Below are 21,738 nucleotides of genomic sequence, written 5' to 3' on the forward strand. Positions count from 1 at the left end.
TATCTTGGTCTCATCTGTCCACAAGACGTTTTCCCAGAAGGATTTTGGCTTACTCAAGTACATTTTGGCAAACTGTAATCTTGCTTTTTTATGTCTCTGTGTCAGCAGTGGGGTCCTCCTGGGTCTCCTGCCATAGCGTTTCATTTCATTTAAATGTCAACGGATAGTTCGCGCTGACACTGATGCTCCCTGAGCCTGCAAGACAGCTTGCATTCCTTTGGAACTTGTTTGGGGCTGCTTATCCACCATCCTGACTATCCTGCTTTGCAACCTTTCATCAATTTTTCTCTTCTGTCCACGACCAGGGAGATTCGCTACAGTGCCATGGGTTGCTTGATAATGTTACGCACTGTGGACAAAGGCAAATCTAGATCTCTGGAGATGGACTTGTAACCTTGAGATTGTTGATATTTGTCCACAATTTTGGTTCTCAAGTCCTCAGACAGTTCTCTTCTCCTCTTTCTGTTGTCCATGCTTAGCGTGGCACACACAGACACACAATGCAAAGACTAAGTGAACTTCTCTCCTTTTTATCTGCTTTCAGGTGTGATTTTTATATTGCCCACACCTGTTACTTGCCCCAGGTGAGTTTAAAGGAGCATCACATGCTTGAAACAATCTTGTTTACCCACAATTTTGAAAGGGTGCCAATAATTTTGTCCGGTCCATTTTTGGAGTTTTGTTTGACATTATGTCCAATTTGCTTTTTTTCCTCCCTTTTTTGTTGTGTTCCAATACACACAAAGGGAATAAACCTGTGTATAGCAAACATGTGTTCCTGCAATACTTTTCTGTGAGAAATACTTGATTTTCTGGAAAAATTTCTGGGGTGCCAACAATTTCGGCCATGACTGTATGTCAACAAACTGAAAAATGTCACTGGCTGTAAGATTGGAAGAGGTATCATATCAATCCTAAAGAAAAGTGATGTAACAGAATGTGTGAACTATATTATACAGTGTCCTTTACACATGCTAGCAAAGAATGTTAAGAATTATCCATTGCAGATTGGAGTCTTTATGTGGAAGGGAGATGCCAGGTGTTCAAGATGGTTTTAGAAGACAATAAGGACCTTATTGCTAATGCAGCCTGGATAACTAAAAAAGCCAAAGGATACAAAAAACAGCCAACATACGCTTCACTGAGTATAGAAAGACCTTTATGTCAGTCATATCAAATTGTAAATACACTGCAGAGCAACCATGAGAGCCTTAGGAAAAATATTCAGGTGCTGGAATATGTCTACCTGCAACAATCAGAATTGTTCAGGCACTGATTTTCCCTGGGATAATAGAAGTGAAAGTTGGACTTTGAAGAAGCAGGCTAGAAAGAGCAATGATGCTTTTGAATTTTGCTTTAGAGAAGATTATTGAGAAGAATAATTACTATCATTTATATAATTTCATAATTTGAACATGGTCATTTGTGCCTCTGGACTGATTTGTATGATGATAGACTTCTCTGAACCTGTCTTTCTGGAGAATTTCATAATGCTGAGAAATGCTGAACAGAGAAGTAGATAACAACTAGTAGCAAAAATTAGAATGGTGATAGATGTACTGTTGGAAGACCTGAAAGACCAGTTTGGGGACAGATTCCCCTGGAGAAAATTTATGCAGCTGCTAAGAGTTGACACTGGCTTGATGGCATTTGATCAACCAAGAAACATAGTAATAGGTTTGTGATTATAGCTTTTTGTTGTTGCCTGTTGTGATATTTGAAGATTCTGAATGTCAAAACTTTCTTTTACTCTCTATGAAGCACAAGGTTCTTTCACTGACATTTATGCAAAGTACTTATGTGTGCCATTTTTAAAATTATAACCCTAAATGTAGTGTTTAGTACATAAGAAATGCTGTGAAAATATCAAACCTCTTGCCATTGCTTGCTTGTATGTAACAGTGAGAAAAAAGCTGGATGAATGAAATTTTTCTTTAACTCTTAGAGTCCCTCCATTTGTATGTTCTTGCCGTCTCCCTCTTCTTACTTTTTGAATTAAAATTATACCATGATTTTTTTAAAAAAAATATTTTCTGTGTTTCAGAGAAACCCTGCTAAATGCATCTGGAAGTATTCTTCTTTCAGGACCTAGTGGTGTGGGGAAAATTACAGCTGTTAGAGCTGCCTGTAGCCGCCTCAATCTGCATTTCTTCAAGGTAGTTTTTAGAATGTTAAATACCTTCAGAATAAGGTGCTGAAAGAACATTTTTGTACTTTCAAAAAGAAATGTGCTTTTCAGTCCACGAGCACTGAAAGAAGAGTGATTTCTCTACAATGTGTCTCTGAGCTGAACACTCTTTCTTCAGCTTGCTCTTGCTGCGTATCTTTCAAATGCTGCTGGACAATAGTTTTTGACAACTCTCACCATTGATCATTCTGACTGACACTACTAGAAGTTGTAATTTGGCAACATCTAGAGGACCAAACATTTCTGACCTCTGCTGTAACATAACCTTTCAGTTAAGTGCTAATTACATTTGTTTTTTGCCTCTTGCTAAATGGGCTTCTTTTCTCGAAGGAAAATGGTAGAGGTGGTGAAAACAGCTGCAAAGGAATGGGACATTTTTAAATGAATTTCCCTTTCTTTACAGAATCAAAACTGGGAGAAGCCACTGAGGCCATTTGTACTTTCTTTTCAAAAGCCTTCATGTCTGGAATGCCCTTAACAAAAAAAAAACTCCCACAAGCAAACAAATAAAATCTCAGATCTTGGTAAAAGGTAAAGGTAAAGGTTCCCCCACACATGCGTGCTAGTTGTTTCCGACTCTAGGGGCCGGTGCTCATCTCCGTTTCAAAGCCGAAGAGCCAGCGCTTGTCCGAGGACGTCTCCGTGGTCATGTGGCCGGTATGACTAGACGCCAAAGGCGCACAGAACGCTGTTACCTTCCCACCGTAGTGGTCCCTATTTTTCTACTTGCATTTTTACGTGCTTTCGAACTGCTAGGTTGGCAGAAGCTGGGGCGAGTAACAGGCACTCACTCTGCTATGCGGCACTCGGGATTCGACCCGCCAAACTGCCGACCTTCTGATCGACAAGCTCAGCGTCCTAACCCACTGAGCCACCTTGTCCCATATGGAAAATTGGAGTAATGGGTTGGAGATTCTAGATGAAGCCCCTTTTGGTTTTTCTTTTGTTTCTGTTGGATTTACATAGTTTTGTAATATATTTTTCATCTTTTATCCTAATAAAGTCATGCCATGGGAAAAATAAGATTAGATAAGTGTTTTTTGCAAATTCAGATTTTCTTAGCCACATACACTCTGAACCTAAACACCCAATCTTCCTGCATTTCAATTGTAAATGTTCTATACAGGCAAGAGATTTTTTCAACTTCACTGTCTGTCATTGCTTACATGCAAATTTTTACCTTTCTTAATAATGCCCTCCCAGGGTTTTTCCTTCTTTCCATTCCTTCTCTCTTAACTCTTCTCCTTGGCACCCAGTTTTCTCCTCTTTTCTCCTTTATCCAGTTCAGCAACCCTTTCCTGTCACACATCTAAATCCTTTTCGTTTCCTTCATTTTTGATGAAAACAAAGAATTCATGTGTGCATACTTCTGTGCTTTTGTTTATGAGAATACTTTGTACATGAAAATGATTTATATGGTAGTGATGTGCAAAACATTTTGATTTAAAGTGTTTTCGAGTACAAATATTGCAAGTTTCTGAATTTTTCATTTTTTTAAAAATGTAACTGCTATTCCAAGCATCTTGGATGTGCCCCAAGCGCATCCATTTCCAAACTTAAAATGTTTCTAAAATGCCTGAAATAGCATGAGATGGCAAGCTTTGTGAAATTGTTATAATTGAATTGTTTTGTATAGCTCAGCTCTATGCAAATGTAGTTAATTTTATAAATGAGATTCTTTATTAATGTTTCTTGGTAGAATTATCTTATTTTTCCGTATGTTTTTGTACTGATTGAAACTATTACACTTTTATCTTCATTTTTACATGGCATCTTATTTATGTCTGCCATCTGACTTCATGCTAGGTGAATTGTGTTGCCTTGTGTGGTGATACAAGTGGATCTACAGAAGTAAAACTACATAATGCCTTCTCAGAGGCTGAGCTCTATAGTCCTTGTGTCCTGCTGATGAAAGATGTAGAACTGCTGGGAAGAGATCGTGATGGATTTGGGGAGGACTCCAGGGTCATCCTTGCAATAAGGCACCTTCTTTTGGAAAGAGAGATAAATACTAGGTAAGTACTATTTCATCTCTGGAAGATTCCCATCATTATGGTTCTACCATGAATTTAACTATTCAAAGTATTGCTGAAAACTGAGATTTTTATTGTAGACTAGCCCTCTATTTTGTTAGTAGCTTTAGGTCTTAATATTCTAATCTTTTAAAAATGATTGTAATGTGATAAAATAAGAATAAAAAAATAAGTGGCATTAGTATAATTTATTTTTGTAAATAGTGAATAGGAGTGCATATAATCTACTATATGGAAGATATATGATTGTTTTCATATTTCAGAAATCCTAGCAAAAAGCTGTGTGTATTTTGGGCAATTGGATAATAGAAGTGTCCCCCTTTTTCTCTCCTAAAGGTAAAGGTAAAGGTAAAGGTTCCCCCGCACATGCGTGCTACTCGTTTCCGACTCTAGGGGCCGGTGCTCATCTCCGTTTCAAAGCCGAAGAGCCAGCGCTTGTCCGAGGACATCTCCGTGGTCATGTGGCCGGCATGACTAGACACCAAAGGCGCACGGAACGCTGTTACCTTCCCACCGTAGCGGTCCCTATTTTTCTACTTGCATTTTTACGTGCTTTCGAACTGCTAGGTTGGCAGAAGCTGGGACGAGTAACAGGCGCTCACTCTGTTACGCGGCACTCGGGATTCGACCTGCCAAACTGCCGACCTTCTGATCGACAAGCTCAGCGTCCTAACCCACTGAGCCACCGCGTCCCTTTTTCTCTCCTAATAAACCTTAAATGATGGTAAACAAAATCTATTAGAAACTCAATTTTATACTCAACCAAAAGTATACAAAGACTGAAAGATTAATCTTGTTTCAGTAAGTTGGAAAATGATTCCATTTTTCAAATGCTTCCGGATCAACCTAAGGCCAAATTTAATCCAAATCTCTCTACTGTATCTTTGGATTTTTTCCCCAATGTGATAAAATTGAATAACAAAAAAATGTAATAGGACAGTGTTGGACTGAACTGAGCATATAATGACATCATTTCTATTTTCCCTTCCCTATCTTGGAATTTGAGGGATGCGGTGGCTCAGTGGGTTAGGACGCTGAGCTTGTTGATCAGAAGGTCGGCAGTTTGGCGGGTCGAATCCCGAGTGCCATGTAGCAGAGTGAGCGCCTGTTACTCGTCCCAGCTTCTGCCAACCTAGCAGTTCGAAAGCACGTAAAAATGCAAGTAGAAAAATAGGGACCACTACGGTGGGAAGGTAACAGCATTCCGTGCGCCTTTGGCGTCTAGTCATGCCGGCCACATGACCACGGAGACGTCCTCGGACAAGCGCTGGCTCTTCGGCTTTGAAACGGAGATGAGCACTGGCCCCTAGAGTCGGAAATGACTAGCACGCATGTGTGGGGGAACCTTTACCTTTACCTTTATCTTGGAATTGTTCTTATAAAGAACATTGGAGAGAAATGTATACATTTTTATAAAATATAGTCTAAAGATTTTTTTGAATTCTACATTCCTAATATGGTTTCAGGTAAGTTATGATTCAGTCTGATTCCTGTCTCCTCATCTGAATCTAACCTGATTTGATTTGGAATTTGATTTGATTACAATAGTAGTCTTTCATAATTACAGAAATGATGTCACAAATCATGTAAATTACTGGGATGAAGTATAGTAGTCCATGGTGTTCCTTCCTTACCTCCTATACTGTAGCTCTGAAATATTTACAGCACATCTGGATGTTTCTTAACAGTTATCCTGTGCTGGTGGTAGGCACAACAAGTAAACTTGCAGATGTCCCTTCAGATGTGCAAACGGCATTCCTTCATGAGGTGAAAATTGAAGCACCAACTGAAGAGCAGAGGAAGGCCATTCTTAGCATGCTAACACAAAATTTTCCACTGGGCAAAGAAGTAAGCCTGACCAAGCTAGCCCAGCAGAGTGCGGTGAGTGATTTTTAATGCAGTAGTTAGAAGAGACAAAGAAATAGGGGGATATAGATATGGGATATCAAAATGCCATAGGATGGTTTGATTATTGTAACTTGTTAGGACTGTTCATCATGTAGAATTTGCCTTCCCAAACAATTTAGCAGGGAAGGAGACTCTGACTATCCACCAAGAAAAAGATTGGGGTTAGGACCCCAAAGAATGAAATTCTTGGATACAGTCCCTTCGGGAATAACTTGCCCCTTAAGGCCAGATGTGTCCTTATTCTGAGACCTTTCTATAAAATGCTGAAGATAGTCTTCATATCAGTGTTCAGATAGCAAAATGAGTACAATGATAGCAACAATTTTAAATAGTTTTATTATAACCATGACACATAATGTTGTTATTGTTGTTAGTTGCAAAGTCATGTCCGACCCATCGCAACCCCATGGACAATGTTCCTCCAGGCCTTCCTGTCCTCTACCATCTTCTGGAGTCCATTTAGGCTCACACCTACTGCTTCAGTGACTCCATCCAGCCACCTCATTCTCTGTCGTCCCGTTCTTCTATTCCCCTCAATCTTTCCCACCATTAGGCTCTTCTCCAGTGAGTCCTTCCTTCTCATTAGGTGGGCAGAGTAATTGAGTTTGAACTTCAGGATCTGGCCTTCTAAAGAGCAGTCAGGGTTGATCTCCTCTAGGACTGACCGGTTTGAACGCCTTGCAGCCCAAGGGACTCGCAGGAGTCTTCTCCAACACCATAGTTCAAAGGCCTCAATTCTTTGGTGCTCAGCCTTTCTTATGGTCCAACTTTCACAGCCATACATTGCAACTGGGAAAACCATGGCCTTTAGTATATTAATAATTATAATTTATTATTATGTCTGATGGTTTAAACTATGCTTCTGTCTATTGTATATATTTTCTATTTATTTATTGTTGGCTGAAAAATAATGACATGCATAGTGACATCTTGTTTATTATTTATGTTATAACAAACAAACAATATAAGTATTACCTATTATTTCATTGATGTGCTCATACAATGTGTTAAGGGAATGGAAAGAAAAGAATTTTATTTGCTTTGGCTTTCACACAGCAGTTCAGAGAATGAAATGTCTTCATTCTCTGAGAATGAAGAGAATGAAATATCTTCATCCATTCCTTTCAGAATTCTTTGTCCGCTTGTTATGGGACTTGCTGCACCAATATTTTAATCCATGTTTTCAGGGCTTTGTTCTAGGAGATTTCTGTGCTTTACTTTCCCACAGCAGCCGTGCTGCCTGTTCAAGGATGCAGAATTCAAGGTACTGGAATAAAATATTATCTGGTTTCTGAGCATTTAATTAGTAACTGTAAATGTAAACATATCTTTTTTTAACACCTTAAGATGTGACATTTAAGTGTGGATGGAATGGGATATCAATTTTCAAACTATCTGTAGCAGTAGGGAAGAATTTGACTTTGTGTTAATGTCAAGGTTTATTATTAACATTTTACTGGGCAGACTTTGATAACATGATACTGAACACATATTTGAGGGTAAAAGCATGCTACCTTTCAAAGCATGTAAACTTCTACATTCTTTTTGTTGCAGTTTTTGTCCCTTTTGCAGCCATAGTTCCTAGATCTGTTACTGCAGTAACAGTAACCGTTACTACAGTTTGTGAAGAAGTCCTTCTGTTATATGTCTGCTTCTTGTACAACAGCATTTGAAAGGGGTGCTCCCAAAATGCGTAAATACCAGTGAAGTGTCCCTTCTCAAATTCTTATTGCTTCAAAGTTGTCTCATTAATATATGTGTATTTTGCCTAGCCATTTCACTGGCGGTGTGATAGATTCAGGAAATGCAGATGGAGGCTCAGACAGCTGGGGAAAGTGTTCAGAGAAGCTGCACTGAGCCTTCCGGGGACCATGGCTGCTTGGTTGCTTTGAGGAGAGTGCTTAACTCACAGCAATGTTCTTTGAAAACCACCTTTTGCTTTGTAAGTCCGAAATCCATAATCTTATTCTTGGTTGGCAACTTGTAATGAACATGATACCAATCTTATTGGGTGTCAGTGCAGCAACTTCCCAGTTCCATTCTAGAGTTTTAAAGTGCTGGATCTGTCCCATCATCTTTGGGCAGCATGTTTATTGAGATTCTAAATCACCTAGGTCATGGTTGATCCAAAGATACTTTCCCAAAAGGCAGCTGAATTTTCTTGGTTTTATTCTTTGAAAATGTTTTCAAAGAAAAAACAAAACCCAAGAGAGTCCAGTTGCCTTTTGGAAAACGTCTTGAGACATCTTTGGGCAGCATTAGAACTGCTGACACTTTCTTTGCCTTTTTCACCAGCTTCCCAGGGGGACCAAATGAAGAAGAAGAATATGATTTTTATGCGGCTGGTTTTCCTCTTCTAGCAGAAGATTTCAGTGTTGCACTAGATAAACTTCACGATGCTCATTCACAGGCAGTAGGAGCCCCAAAGGTATGACTCTTAATAAGAACAAGGCAAGGTACCCCTAATAAATATAAGAAACATGCCAAAGTTTACATTCCATCCTGTTTTTGATGAATAACTGTAATAAATGGAGTAAATAAAGAGAAGCTGGAGGGCTTTGGGGCTCTCAGTAACATATTTATAAAATGTCAACATTATAGTTACAAAGAGCCAAAAAGAGCAATTTAATCCAATCCAATACAATAGCCAATCATAAATTTTAAAAAATAAAATGGAGAGCACAACTACAGGTAAAAATGGACAGTTTGCTATAAAATACAGGAAAAAATAAATCAACCACTATAAATTTTCTAGCACTTTTTATTAAAATTTGTTTTAATTTTTGATTTTAAGGGAAGCGCTGGTAAGTAATGAATAGGATATTAAAGTCACAGCATGAGAGATTTCATGTAAAAATCACTCTTCCAGGGACCTTGAGGCATCTTTCAGAGGCAGAGAGTAGGATAGTGTGCAATAGCTGTGGTTCTGTAGAAATAAAAATAGCTTCTTGTAGTCTTTGAAGGCATCGTAACATTTGATAATTTTGAGGTATATAATAGCATTGGCAAGTTTTGTCTCCTTCAGATTCCCTCTGTCTTTTGGCAAGATATTGGAGGGCTTCAGAATGTGAAAAGGGAAATCCTGGACACCATTCAGCTTCCATTAGAACACCCAGAATTATTGTCTTTAGGCCTTCACCGCTCTGGCCTTCTGCTCTATGGTCCTCCTGGAACAGGGAAGACATTGCTAGCTAAAGCAGTAGCAACAGAATGTACCATGACTTTCCTCAGGTGGGTTTTGTGATACAAGTGGACAGGAGAGTTTGGAAATTGCACTGTTGGAATAACTAACCCTGTATTTTTTCATTTCAGTGTAAAGGGTCCTGAACTTATTAGCATGTATGTTGGGCAGAGTGAAGAGAATGTCCGTGAAGGTTAGTATGAAGCCATAGTGTTTACATGGAAGGCTTAGCTCTGTGGGGAATCTTCCTTTATAGCCAGGCTAACATAGAAAATCATTCTTGCAAATCATTCCAACCTGAAACAATGACCATATCTTTGTGGCTACTGCATTTATGCATATATATAATCTTGCAGGTGTGTACATATATCCAAATTTTGGAACTATAGGAGTCTTTCCCAGCAGTTAAGGTAAATCATATTCTGTACTCCAGCAAGTCAGCAAATAGAGTAAATAGAGGAAAAAATAGATTTCAAGACCATTCAAGATTTCAAAACTATTGAAGAAGAATCAATACACATTTTATTTTATAGAAAAAAATGTTTAGCTAATATTCTTTCCTATGCAGATCACTAGCAACTAGAGATGGGAATAACTTGAGAATTTATCATCTGCTAAATAAAGAGCATGGGGAGCTCCAGATACATGGTGAGGTAGAGTTTGAGAGGCTGGACTGTGGAAAGCTTAAGAGTTGGTGGCCCAGAGTGCATTATAAGAGACATGAAAAATACATACATGATGTAATCTATGGTCTCATAGTTTTTTAGTCCCAAATTCAAAATGGGACCAAAATTCACTTCTCTTGCCTCAGTAGTAGCAGACTACCAAGTAATCTAGGAAAATGTGGTTGATCTCATTGCACCAATTTAGAATGGAATTAAGATCAATACAGTTAGACTTTTAGTTTGAAATGAATGCAATATAGAACATTTGACTTACCTCTTAGCGGAGATCCCAAAGCCAAAATCAATGTAGTTGCAAAAATAAGAATTTTGAATTGGTCAGCCAGAAAATGATGAATATTCTTAAGTACTTTGAAGAAAATAACAAATACAAACTTGGAAAAAGAGGCAAGAAAAGGAAAATGATTCTAGTGTGAGTAAGTATAGTGAACTGTACTTTATTTGAAAACCTGAAAAAATATAACCCAATTGCAGAACCTCCTAATTCAGACATGTCAAACACAAGGCCCGGGGGCTGGATCCGGCCCGCGAAGTGGTTTCCTGCGGCCTGCGAAGCCATCCTGGAAACAGTGAGGAAACGGCCCCCACTGCCTTGGCCCTGGCCCAGAGACCCTCCTTCTGCCAGAGACCCTCAGATCTGTCCCACTCCTGCCCAGGCCCCCATAGGCACCCTTGATGTGAACGATGTAGAGCTGGCCATGCCCACCCAGTAGGCCATACGCACTCTAGCCACGCCCACCCAGTAGGCCATGCCCACCCAGGCCACACCCACCTGGTCCCTTGAGGGCAACCGCAATGCTGATGCGGCCCTCAATGAAATTGAGTTTGACACCCCTGCCCTAATTTATCTGCTTGATAAGTTAAATCAGCCTGCCTGAAGTTAACTATTTATATAATGTGACATAATCTTCAGGAAGGAGTAGTCCCACAAGGGAAAATATTGGTGTAAACACTAATCCTCAGCTGGTAACTTTGAGATTGAATTGCTGTAACATGTTGAATATAATACTGTCTTTGTATATAGAGCAGAAACTTCAGTTAGTTCAAAATGTGTAGTGGTAGTGACTGCTGATAGTTTTCCTACTGCAGTATAAATCTGCCTTTAAAGTGCTAGATGGGAATACTGCAAAGACAGGCATGCTTTCAACTAACCCATACTCAAATACCTGACAGCATCCCTCGTTGCAGTATCCCCAGTGCTCACTGTGATTGTCAAGAGAATCCATTTTCTGATTCCCCAGCTTGTCTGTTCTAATGTGGGTCAAACCTTCTCAGCCCTTGTTCTTAGGCTGTGGACCATGTTCTCCGTAGGTGTCAGGAGTCCATCTTCTTTAGAATCTTTAAGAAATCTTTAAAGGTCCAGCTTTTCAGCCTGGGTTTGAGTCACATTTAATAATTTAAATGTTTTTCATATATATACGTTCTGTGTAGATCTTGGTCTGCTTTTTAATGTATTTAAATTGTGTGTAGAGATAGTCCACATTTATAATGACCATATTTTGGGACCAGCAACTTGGTCATTAAGCAGAGCTGTCGCTAATGAAACACAGCCATGCATATGATTTTACTGTAGCTTTCCTTTGCGTAACAGACCAGTGAAGGTCATAAATTTAAGGATTAGTTATAAAGTTACTCATTTGCACTCATTTCTCATGCTAGTAAAGTCATGCTTAAAATCCTACAAGCTAGACTTCAGCAGTATGTGGATCGAGAACTACCAGAAGTACAGGTAGGATTTCGAAGAGGCAGAGGAACTAGAGATCAAATTGCTAACATACGCTGGATCATGGAGAAAGCTAGGGAGTTCCAGAAAAACATCTACTTCTGCTTCATTGACTATGCTAAAGCCTTTGATTGTGTGGATCATAACAAACTGTGGCAAGTTCTTAAAGAGATGGGAGTACCAGACCATCTTATTTGTCTCTTGAGAAACCTATATGCGGGTCAAGAAGCAACAGTGAGAACTGGACACGGAACCACTGATTGGTTCAAAATTGGGAAAGGAGTCCGGCAAGGCTGTATACTGTCGCCCTGCCTATTTAACTTATATGCAGAGCACATCATGAGAAAGGCAGGGCTAGATGAATCAAAAGTTGGAATTAAGATTGCTGGAAGAAATATCAACAACCTAAGATACGCAGATGATACCACTCTAATGGCAGAAAGTGAAGAAGAACTAAAGAGCCTCTTGTTGCGGGTGAAGAAGGAGAGTGCAAAACTTGGGTTGAAACTTAACATTAAGAAAACCAAGATCATGGCATCTGGCCCTCTCAATTCCTGGCAAATAGATGGGGAAGAAATGGAGGTAGTGACAGATTTTGTTTTCCTGGGCTCCAAGATCACTGCAGATGGGGACTGTAGCCAAGAAATTAAAAGACGCTTGCTCCTGGGAAGGAAAGCCAGGGCAAATCTAGACAGCACACTAAAAAGCAGAGACATCACCCTGTCAACAAAAGTGCGTATAGTCAAGGCTATGGTCTTCCCAGTTGCAATGTATGGCAGTGAAAGTTGGACCATAAGAAAGGCTGAGCGCCAAAGAATTGAGGCCTTTGAACTATGGTGCTGGAGAAGACTCCTGCGAGTCCCTTGGACTGCAAGGCGATCAAACCGGTCAGTCCTAGAGGAGATCAATCCTGACTGCTCTTTAGAAGGCCAGATCCTGAAGCTAAAACTCAAATACTTTGGCCACCTAATGAGAAGGAAGGACTCACTGGAGAAGAGCCTAATGCTGGGAAAGATCGAGGGCAATAGAAGAAGGGGACGACAGAGAATGAGGTGGCTGGATGGAGTCACTGAAGCAGTAGGCGTGAGCTTAAATGGACTCCAGAAGATGGTAGAAGACGGGAAGGCCTGGAGGAATGTTGTCCATAGGGTCGCGATGAGTCGGACACGACTTCGCAGCTAACAACAACAACAACTGCAAATGCTCACTAAACAAGGCAGTTGCTAAATGAGGACTATGTATTTTATGTATTTAATTTAAAACTATTATGTAAACTATCTTCAGCCACATAGCAAAGTCAGTGAACACTGAGAATGATTCTGATGATGAGCTTATAGCACAGTGATGCCTTTGGTTCATGAACGAAAGCTGGGCTAAAGCTCCATCTGAGAATATAAGGAAGTCAATCTGGTATAAATAACAACAACAAAGTTAAAGGCAGAAGGCAATTCCAGGCTAGGAGGGACTGTAAAAAAGGGAAGTAGATACTTTTTTTTAACATGCTGAATTTGTCATAATACTCACATTTTTTAAAAAAAAGAAATTGTATAAAATAGTTTATATAATTACATTAATCAGTTATGAAATTCAGTTTATTCCACAACTATTTTGGGGGAAGATAGAGTAACACATGGGAAGGTGTTTGTTTTGTTCTAATATGATGTCTTTAACTGTGGCTGTCTCCAAATGGTTAACTATATTCTGAAGCCACTCTAGCATGCACAGTTAAGCTATGCAGTGTTCCAAATTTGAAGGTGGAAGGTGATTCAGCACATATGGGGATGTGTGCATAGCTATCGATCAGCAGCTCCTTAAACCAAACACATTTTTTCAGATCTCAAGAAATAACAGAGCCTTTAAGAAGTTGCTGATAGTACAATGTCAATACCTTCTTCACACTGAGAATAATATTTTTCAGTTGAAATCAGGTAGCTACACTTCCCCACAAGCAAAGCCTATGAAGTATCACAGACTGTTTGTGTTCCACTGTTTTTATTTTCTTTCTGACTGTTTTAACAGCAGATAAAGGACTGCAACTAGGGAGACCTGGGTTCAAGTTGACCCTCAGTCATGAAAGTTCATTGAATGACATTGGCCTAGTCCAGGGGTAGGCAACCTCGGCTCTTTTATGACTCGTGGACTTCAACTCCCAGCTGACTCAGGAATTCTGGGAGTTGAAGTCCACGAGTCATAAAAGAGCCGAGGTTGCCTACCCCTGGATACTCTCATCTTAATCAACCTCACAGGGTTGTTTTGAGTAAGAGTTTGAGAAAGCAATACTATGTACACTGCTGACCTCTTGAAGGAAAGGCAAGATGAAATCAAGAAAAAAAATATTTTTTAATTATGCTGCTTATTTTCATCTTTGTGATTCATTCTGGAAAGTGTTCTAGAAAAGAAGCACGAACTACTTAAAATTAAGAAACGGATATTTATGTTTCTCCAAGATAAGTCATACTGCACAGACGTTTTTGCAAAAAGGCCATTTTCAAGAACTTGCATTTTAGGTTTTCAATGAAAACATATTAAGCAGGGATACAGAAATGTTAAAGAGAAGGATGCCCAGCAAGGACAGCATATGATGAAGCAACATAGTGACCATTGTACTTTTATCTGCCTGCCTCCCAAGGAGTTATTTAATTATTATTATTATTTATTATTTATTGAATTTTTATACCGCCCTTCTCCCGAAGGACTCAGGGCGGTGAACAGGGCATATAAATAGAAATACAAAAGTTAAAAAAGGATTAAATAATTGCCCAATTAAAACAATCAGAATATAAAACCCATTAAAACCTTAACGTTCCCCCATCAGGCCAGGCCAGCTTGTTCGAATAAATGGGTCTTTAACCCGCGCCGGAAGGAGCAAAGATCCGGTGCCATCCAGAGCTCAACCGGCAGTTGGTTCCATAAAGCCGGGGCGCCCACAGAGAAGGCCCTCCCCCTGGGGGCCACCAGCCGGCATTCTCTGACCGGAGGCACCCTGAGGAGGCCCTCTCTGTGGGAACGCACAGGGCGGAGGGGAGGGACTGAGTCACTCTTAAGCAGAGCTGGTGGATGGCTATCAAGGGATGCAATAAGGGGGAGAAATATTAATGTATCTATTGAGTATGACTCCTATCCAGATCTAGTCAGATTCAGTTTGAGTCTTCCTCCAACGATGCTGCAGGCATCTTTTCTAGCATTTCATGTCCTGGACCCCCTCAATAAGACAAGGCATATCCTAGGAATAGGCCACGTAGGCACAATATGATCCAAGGTCCCAAATACCCACCAATTCCATGCAACAGATAGGGCCTTGACTGAACACACCCACCCCAGTTAGATCTTTGGGAAACACTCCCAAGCTCTCTGGAACACTTTTGAGTCCATCAGTCATCTGAGGTGGGCCAATCGAAGAGGCCTGTCTCCATGTCGGTTTAATTTAAAGAAGACAAGTTGCTCTATTTTTCAGATATTCTGTGGCCATTTGATCTTCCCATGCTTACAATCACAGCATGTGTCCTAATACACATCTCTCTCTGGGTGGCAGTCTAGTTTTATCTTTTATAATTAATATGTTTGTTGCTGGCTTTAATGTGAATATGCAACTTGAGTACCATCTATCTTTTTCCTCAGTGTTTACCAGAGCTAGGGCAGCTGCTCCCTGCATTATCTTTTTTGATGAGCTTGATTCATTGGCCCCCAGTCGTGGACGAAGTGGCGATTCACAGGGTGTGATGGACAGGTAAGTACTGCTTGTTAATAATGAGGTATTAGCTTCCTGTTTTGACTTGCTCAGTACTGATTTTACAAGTGACTCGCTTTGTGAAAACATTAAAACATTCATACCATACACAAAACATTTCCTTATCTGCATTCAGTTGTGTTCTTGGCAAGCTGTTCATAAAAAGTGGTCCTTGCGTCCTCCCTCTCCTTTAATTGTACATGCTAAGAGTGCAGGGGTATCTATTTTATTATGCACATATCATTTGTGCCTGAACTTAGTTCTAGATCATGTAAACGTGTTGAAATGTATTCATCTTTCTTTCTACCAAATGCTGGCCTTCAAAGAGGTTGCAATTAATACCTATATTGTAGCCTGTTTAATAAATAGCACATTTAGCAGCAAAGAATAAATATCACAAAACTTGTAAATATTTAAGCTTCACTGAAATAAATTTGGCTCTTCCAAAACCAGTTTTAATAGCTAGACATCAGTATTCTGAACCAATTTCTTTTCTCCAATCAGTACAGGTAGTCCTCGAGTTAGTAATGTAATGGAGTCTGCCCATTCCGTTCGTAACTTGAAAACTCGGAGTGAATCTCGTCCCTCGAACAAGATCACTCCCTGCTTGTTAAGATGCACGCGGCTTGTTAAGTGAACATGAGGTATCTCAGGGTGGGGAAGGCTATGAAGAGCCTAGTGATGGAACAGTCCCTGGAAAAGGCCTCCAATGCCCAAATCAGGCCTCTGGAGGCACGCAGAAGTGTCCCCCCCAGCCTCAGATCCAGGCAACAGTGGCTTGGAAAAGGCCTCTGACACCCGGATCCAGCCTCCAGAGGCATGCGGAAGCGTCCCCTGGCCTCAGATCCAGGCAGCAGCAGCTTGGAAAAGGCCCCCGATACCCAGATCCAGCCTCTGGAGGCACGTGGAAGTGTCCCCCGGCCTAAGATCTGGGCAGCAATGGCTTGGAAAAGTCCTCCGATGCCCAGATCCAGCTTCCAGAGGCAAGCGGAAGCATCCCTTGACTTCGGTTCTGTTCTCTGTTACAGAGAACAGAGGCCTAAAGTACCATGAGATCATGCGAGTTCAGTAGCGTGAGATCTCGCACCAGTGATCTCACATGATCTTGCATTGCTTTAGGCCTTCATTCTCTGGGAATGCACTGAAGGCCTGGAGCAGCCAAGAAAGCAAAAGATCTCGATCTTCACAGGGTGAGTATTGAAGCCCTGGTCCCTAGGGAGACCTAGGGCAGGTGTGGGGAGAGAGGGAATAACCCGGGTGAATGTTGCAGTGGCACTGTGGGCATTAGTAAGGGTGAACGACTGCCATGGTGAGGCAACATTCGTAATTTCGGGACCTGCTCATAAGCACTAGGGGGTGCTTATTGCATACCTTCGAACATTCGCTAAGGGAAATTGGCAGCTCTGGGATTTCCTGTATTGGTTGGTGCATACATTATTCATACATATAATGTAATACCTAACAACTGTTAATTAAGCTGGGCATTTGTAGGAATGCTGTAATGCATGTTCACATCTCACTTTTTGGGTATCTAATGCATAGAAACATTGAGCTCCAGGATTTCTCAATTCACCACCAAACATTAACAGAATTATTTCAAGTTAATTCTTGGCTGCTGTTTGGAAGAGAACGTGAACATTGCAAAATAATGTGCAGGGATGATTATTAGGATAGTTTCCTATGAATTTTTATACAGACCAGAGCCAGCCTGGAATCCCAAGCTATATGCAGCCAATGAATATGCTCTTATGTCCTTAATTCCTACTCTGATCACAGAGATATAGAGTTTATAGTCACTTTGTTTCACAAAAAAGTCCTTGTTTAATCACCATGTGTCAATGACTATCTGAAGTTATGATGGTATTGAACAAATGGTAGTTAACGACCCTTGAAATTATGCCTGTTGCAGCATCCCCATAGTCACATCGTGAAAATTTGGGCACTTGGCAACTGGCTACATTTTTGACCACAGCGTGTACTTCAACCCCCTACCCACGTATGCCCCTCCAGGTCTATCCCCTTGGCATTCTACCACCATGGCCTACCCCTTCCACACCCCACCACCCACAGCTGACCTTCATTGTCATCTTCCTCCCACTACAGGCCCAGGAGCTAGGCAATTGGTTGATGGTGCTGACACCTTGGCTTGGCAAGCCAGTGCTCATACCATCACCCTGCCTCCGCCTCCTCCTCAGCCAGGCTCAGCAAGCTCCCTTTGGCAGATGAGGCTCCACCACGCTGCTCCACTTGCCACATACGTCCCAGGGCCCCACTGTTGTGCTGTGCCTTGATCCAACAGTGGGACAAAGATTGTGAAGGTCAGCTGGGGACAGCAAGGGTAAGGGGAGCTTTGTCTACCGAAGGGAGCTTGCTGAGCCTGGCCGGATATGATCGTGGGTGGAGCTGGCATTTCACACAGGCAGAAGCGGGAGGCCCTCCCCAACAACCAAAACTAGAGACTACTGGAACTGCCGTCACTAATTGCTGCTGTCACATGATGTTTCAGCTAACCACTTTACTTAGCAACAGAAATTCCCTGTTCCAATTAGTCATTAAGCGAGGACTATTTGTACCATTGTATTTTAGTAATCTTGTGTTTTGCTGTATCCTTGTAAACTACCTTGATATATATTAAATAGGTGGTATACAATGCTTTGTATAAATATATCTTTACCCATATGAATTGCTTCTGAGGGCATGGTATTTTATGTGTTCGTAGTATACATCTGTTACTACTATTATACTTTGAACCTGGCCGGGTATGTGCCTAAAAAGGTATTTGTGTACCTGCTGTTTTAAGTGAGTTACCCAGTTCAGTGAATCCACAAAGGTTGATGGCAGCATATTAAAATGTTTTCCCTTGATAGAGTTGTATCTCAGTTATTAGCAGAGCTGGATGGGCTTCATTCTTCTCAAGATGTATTTGTTATTGGAGCTACAAACAGACCTGATCTGCTGGATTCAGCTTTACTCAGGCCAGGCAGGTAAAGTTTCATATCACAATTTTCTCCATCTGCTGTTATAACCACAAATCTTTCAAGAGTATTTTGGGTAAAACTAGATGAACATAGGATTCAACTTACCTTTTTCATTATACTTAATGTTGATGTTCTTGTATGAAAAAACGTTGGGTTGGGATAATATTCCTACCCCTTTAGATCTGCAAACAGAGCATCTTAGCTGCCCAAAAAGGCTAAAAATTGAGATGCTTCCTTTAGAAAATTTTTATTGATTATTGTGTTGGATGAGTTAATAAAATAAATAAACTGCCATAGTGGGGTGTTTTTTTCCCTAAGATTAGGTTAACTCAGATACTTTGGGAATCCTGTGTTCCATTGGTAGAAGGGTGGCTATATATAAACATTTTAAATAAATTAATATTAACACAATATATACATACACTTGGCGATGAAGGAGGTCGGTTTATATTAGGAAACTCTAAAGATTCATTTGGGATGCTGGAAGAATATTGAGAATGGAAAATCTTATTGTATTATAGCAATTCTGTTTCATGTTTAACATATGCAAAGATTTTATAGAAGTGAAGCACATGAAGTTGTACAATTCATACTAATATATTGTAAAAAAAACCAGTAAATCAAACTAAGGTCAAATTGTTAGATGATGGGTATTGTATGATCAGAGTGTGTTAGATGGAAGATGGCTGCTTTATTTTAATTGCAAAAAATATTTTTTGTATCCCTGGCAGGTTTGATAAATTGGTTTATGTAGGAATAAATGAAGACCGAGATTCTCAGCTGCAAGTACTGAGTGCCATCACCAGAAAGTAAGTGCCTGTTTTTGGTTATTATAATGCATAACAGTACCAATTACAATTCTTGAGAAAAAAATGCACATTTTTACTAATTATTGTAACCGAACTACATACGCAGCTGTTAAAGATAAATCTGCTAAGAGAATATATTTTTGTATCAGTATGTACATAATCCACATGCATGGTTTAAATGCTATAAAATTGTTTTTCAGGATTGTGAATAAATTATAAACATTATTTCCTGCCTGCTCTGACTTATGGGTTTTAATTCATTCCATATTATTTTTAAGTAAAGTACAACATGTAAAGAATGTTATACGTATGAAGCCATCTTTTTATAAAACATTTCTGCCCAATTTCCAAGATTATATTCTGATTGCATTTTTCCCCCCATGACACTAAAACCTTTGGCAATATCCTTTTGTGATAGGTTTAAAATGGACCCATCTGTGAATCTCCTTAGTGTCCTAGAGAGATGCCCTGCACAGTTAACAGGAGCAGATCTGTATGCACTCTGCTCAGATGCAATGATGTTTGCTATCAGAAGAAAAGTAGAATGGATAGAAGACGGTAAGGAACAAAGCTGGATGGCTCAGATGTAAATTAGCTCTACTTAAAACACATTGAGGGACGCGGTGGCTCAGCGGGTTAGGACGCTGAGCTTGTCGATCAGAAGGTCGGCAGTTTGGCGGGTCGAATCCCGAGTGCTGCGTAACAGAGTGAGCGCCTGTTACTCGTCCCAGCTTCTGCCAACCTAGCAGTTCGAAAGCACGTAAAAATGCAAGTAGAAAAATAGGGACCACTACGGTGGGAAGGTAACAGCGTTCCGTGCGCCTTTGGCGTCTAGTCATGCCAGCCACATGACCACGGAGACGTCCTCGGACAAGCGCTGGCTCTTCGGCTTTGAAACGGAGATGAGCACCGGCCCCTAGAGTCGGAAATGACTAGCACATGTGTGCGGGGGAACCTTTACCTTTACCTAAAACACATTACATACATAAATAATACACGTGTTAATATGTGACCCAACTATTTTACAAAGCTGTGGCTTGCATTCCATAATAGAGATCCAGCTGTCTCCAACCCTGTTAGCCTTTTGCAGGGCACCATGGAATGTAGATTGGGAGTTTCATTAAACCCTGCTGGCTGATGTTTTATTATAAATTGGAATGTGGAGTTTTTTGCAATCTCAAACATTTATCATTTGGATTATTGTTTTAATTGTTGGTTATAACACTGCCTAAAATTTTGGCTGTGAGATGGGCAGCCACATAAATCAAATAGTTTTTTTGAAAGCAGAAAAATAATCCTCCATTACTGAATAATAAACCAGAAAATTGGATTGTGATTTAGCTCCAACTAAATGCTTGAGAGAAGCTGGAAAACTATTATTAGAAATTAGGAGAACGTGTTAATTGGTTCTCTGATACATACGGAGGCTGGCAAAATTAATACACTTTAATTTTTAAGGCTTTGAAGAACAAATGTATTTTATCATATCCATTATTTCTGGGCTGTAGCATATTTATTGGTTCTCTTTCATTACCATATATTTATTTATTTTTATATACATACACACATACATCTTGCCTAGCCAGGAGCAACAAACACTATGTCAATGGCATGCCAGCAACCGGTCCGCACAAACAAGCAAAGCCCCATCCGTGAGATGCAGGCAGCACACAAAACCACGGATCCTCTGGCCCACGGAGAAACCTCTTTCCACAGAACCGGTCCCTGGTGCCCCAAAGGTTGGGGACCTCCGCACCATGTTGTATGTCCAAAAGGATTTTAATTCGAACCATTTTACTTTTATTCCAGGTCTGGATACTGAAAGCTCAGAATTCACCCTTACCGTGGAGGATTTTATACAAGCTGCAACAAGGTTACAGCCTTCTGTTTCTGAGGTGGAACTGCTTAGATATAAATTGATCCAGCAAAAATTTGGTGCTTGATTTGAAACAAACACGACCAAGAAAGAAATATCCATATAACCCCAGAAGTACAGAATAAAAGCTACCATGAGAATATTGTTCTTGTTCAAAGAAATAGTCATGACTCAGTCACAATCTGGTGGATTCAGATGAGTTAGAAAAACGAGTTCAAGGCATAGACCTGAGACTCATGTTCAGATGCGTAGGATGTTTTGCAAATTAATCCTTCATTCATACTTGGGACCATTGCATCTATAAGGTGATCAACATCAGATGGGAAATCTTAGGCCCTTAATAACCTGAGCCTTTGAATTATGAGAGAAATGACTGTAAGTATTTAAAGATATCTAAATAAAGGCTGTTTTGCTTTATCTGGGAAACAAAAATGCTAATTCACTGAGAATCTTATCATTTCTCATAAATGTGAAATACAGTATGTAGTGTGTGTTTTCTTTCTGGGTTTAAAATGGAGAGAATACTAGCGGCTCTAGGGCAGCAACTGATAAAAAATGATTGTAATAGTTTCTTGCAGCTGGTCTTACTCAAAACACTGGCTCCTCTCTGAAGTAGTTTTGAGAATTTTCTA

General features: G+C 40.2%; 1 protein-coding gene across 2 annotated transcripts in view; it reads left to right on the forward strand.

The window, feature by feature from the left end:
- The window catches only part of PEX6 (peroxisomal biogenesis factor 6), a 35,682-nt gene extending 14,144 nt beyond the window's left edge, over positions 1–21,538 (forward strand). The window contains exons 6-17 of one of the 2 annotated variants that reach the window (XR_014025846.1): positions 2,045–2,156; positions 3,995–4,203; positions 5,910–6,102; positions 7,317–7,393; positions 8,425–8,557; positions 9,155–9,360; positions 9,442–9,503; positions 15,335–15,443; positions 18,311–18,423; positions 19,153–19,230; positions 19,649–19,788; positions 21,040–21,129. Coding sequence is in view for 1 of the 2 variants with exons in the window: in XM_081323048.1 (XP_081179174.1) it covers positions 2,045–2,156; positions 3,995–4,203; positions 5,910–6,102; positions 7,317–7,393; positions 8,425–8,557; positions 9,155–9,360; positions 9,442–9,503; positions 15,335–15,443; positions 18,311–18,427; positions 19,153–19,230; positions 19,649–19,788; positions 21,040–21,173 (1,570 nt within the window). In the remaining variant the exon portion in view is untranslated. Of the gene's footprint in view, positions 1–2,044; positions 2,157–3,994; positions 4,204–5,909; positions 6,103–7,316; positions 7,394–8,424; positions 8,558–9,154; positions 9,361–9,441; positions 9,504–15,334; positions 15,444–18,310; positions 18,428–19,152; positions 19,231–19,648; positions 19,789–21,039 lie in introns of both variants that reach the window. The other variant, XM_081323048.1, reaches the window with a different exon arrangement.
- Positions 21,539–21,738: the final 200 nt, after the last annotated feature.

Source organism: Vipera berus (genome assembly GCF_964194415.1).
Source record: "Vipera berus genome assembly, chromosome: 1".
Lineage (NCBI taxonomy): Eukaryota > Metazoa > Chordata > Lepidosauria > Squamata > Viperidae > Vipera > Vipera berus.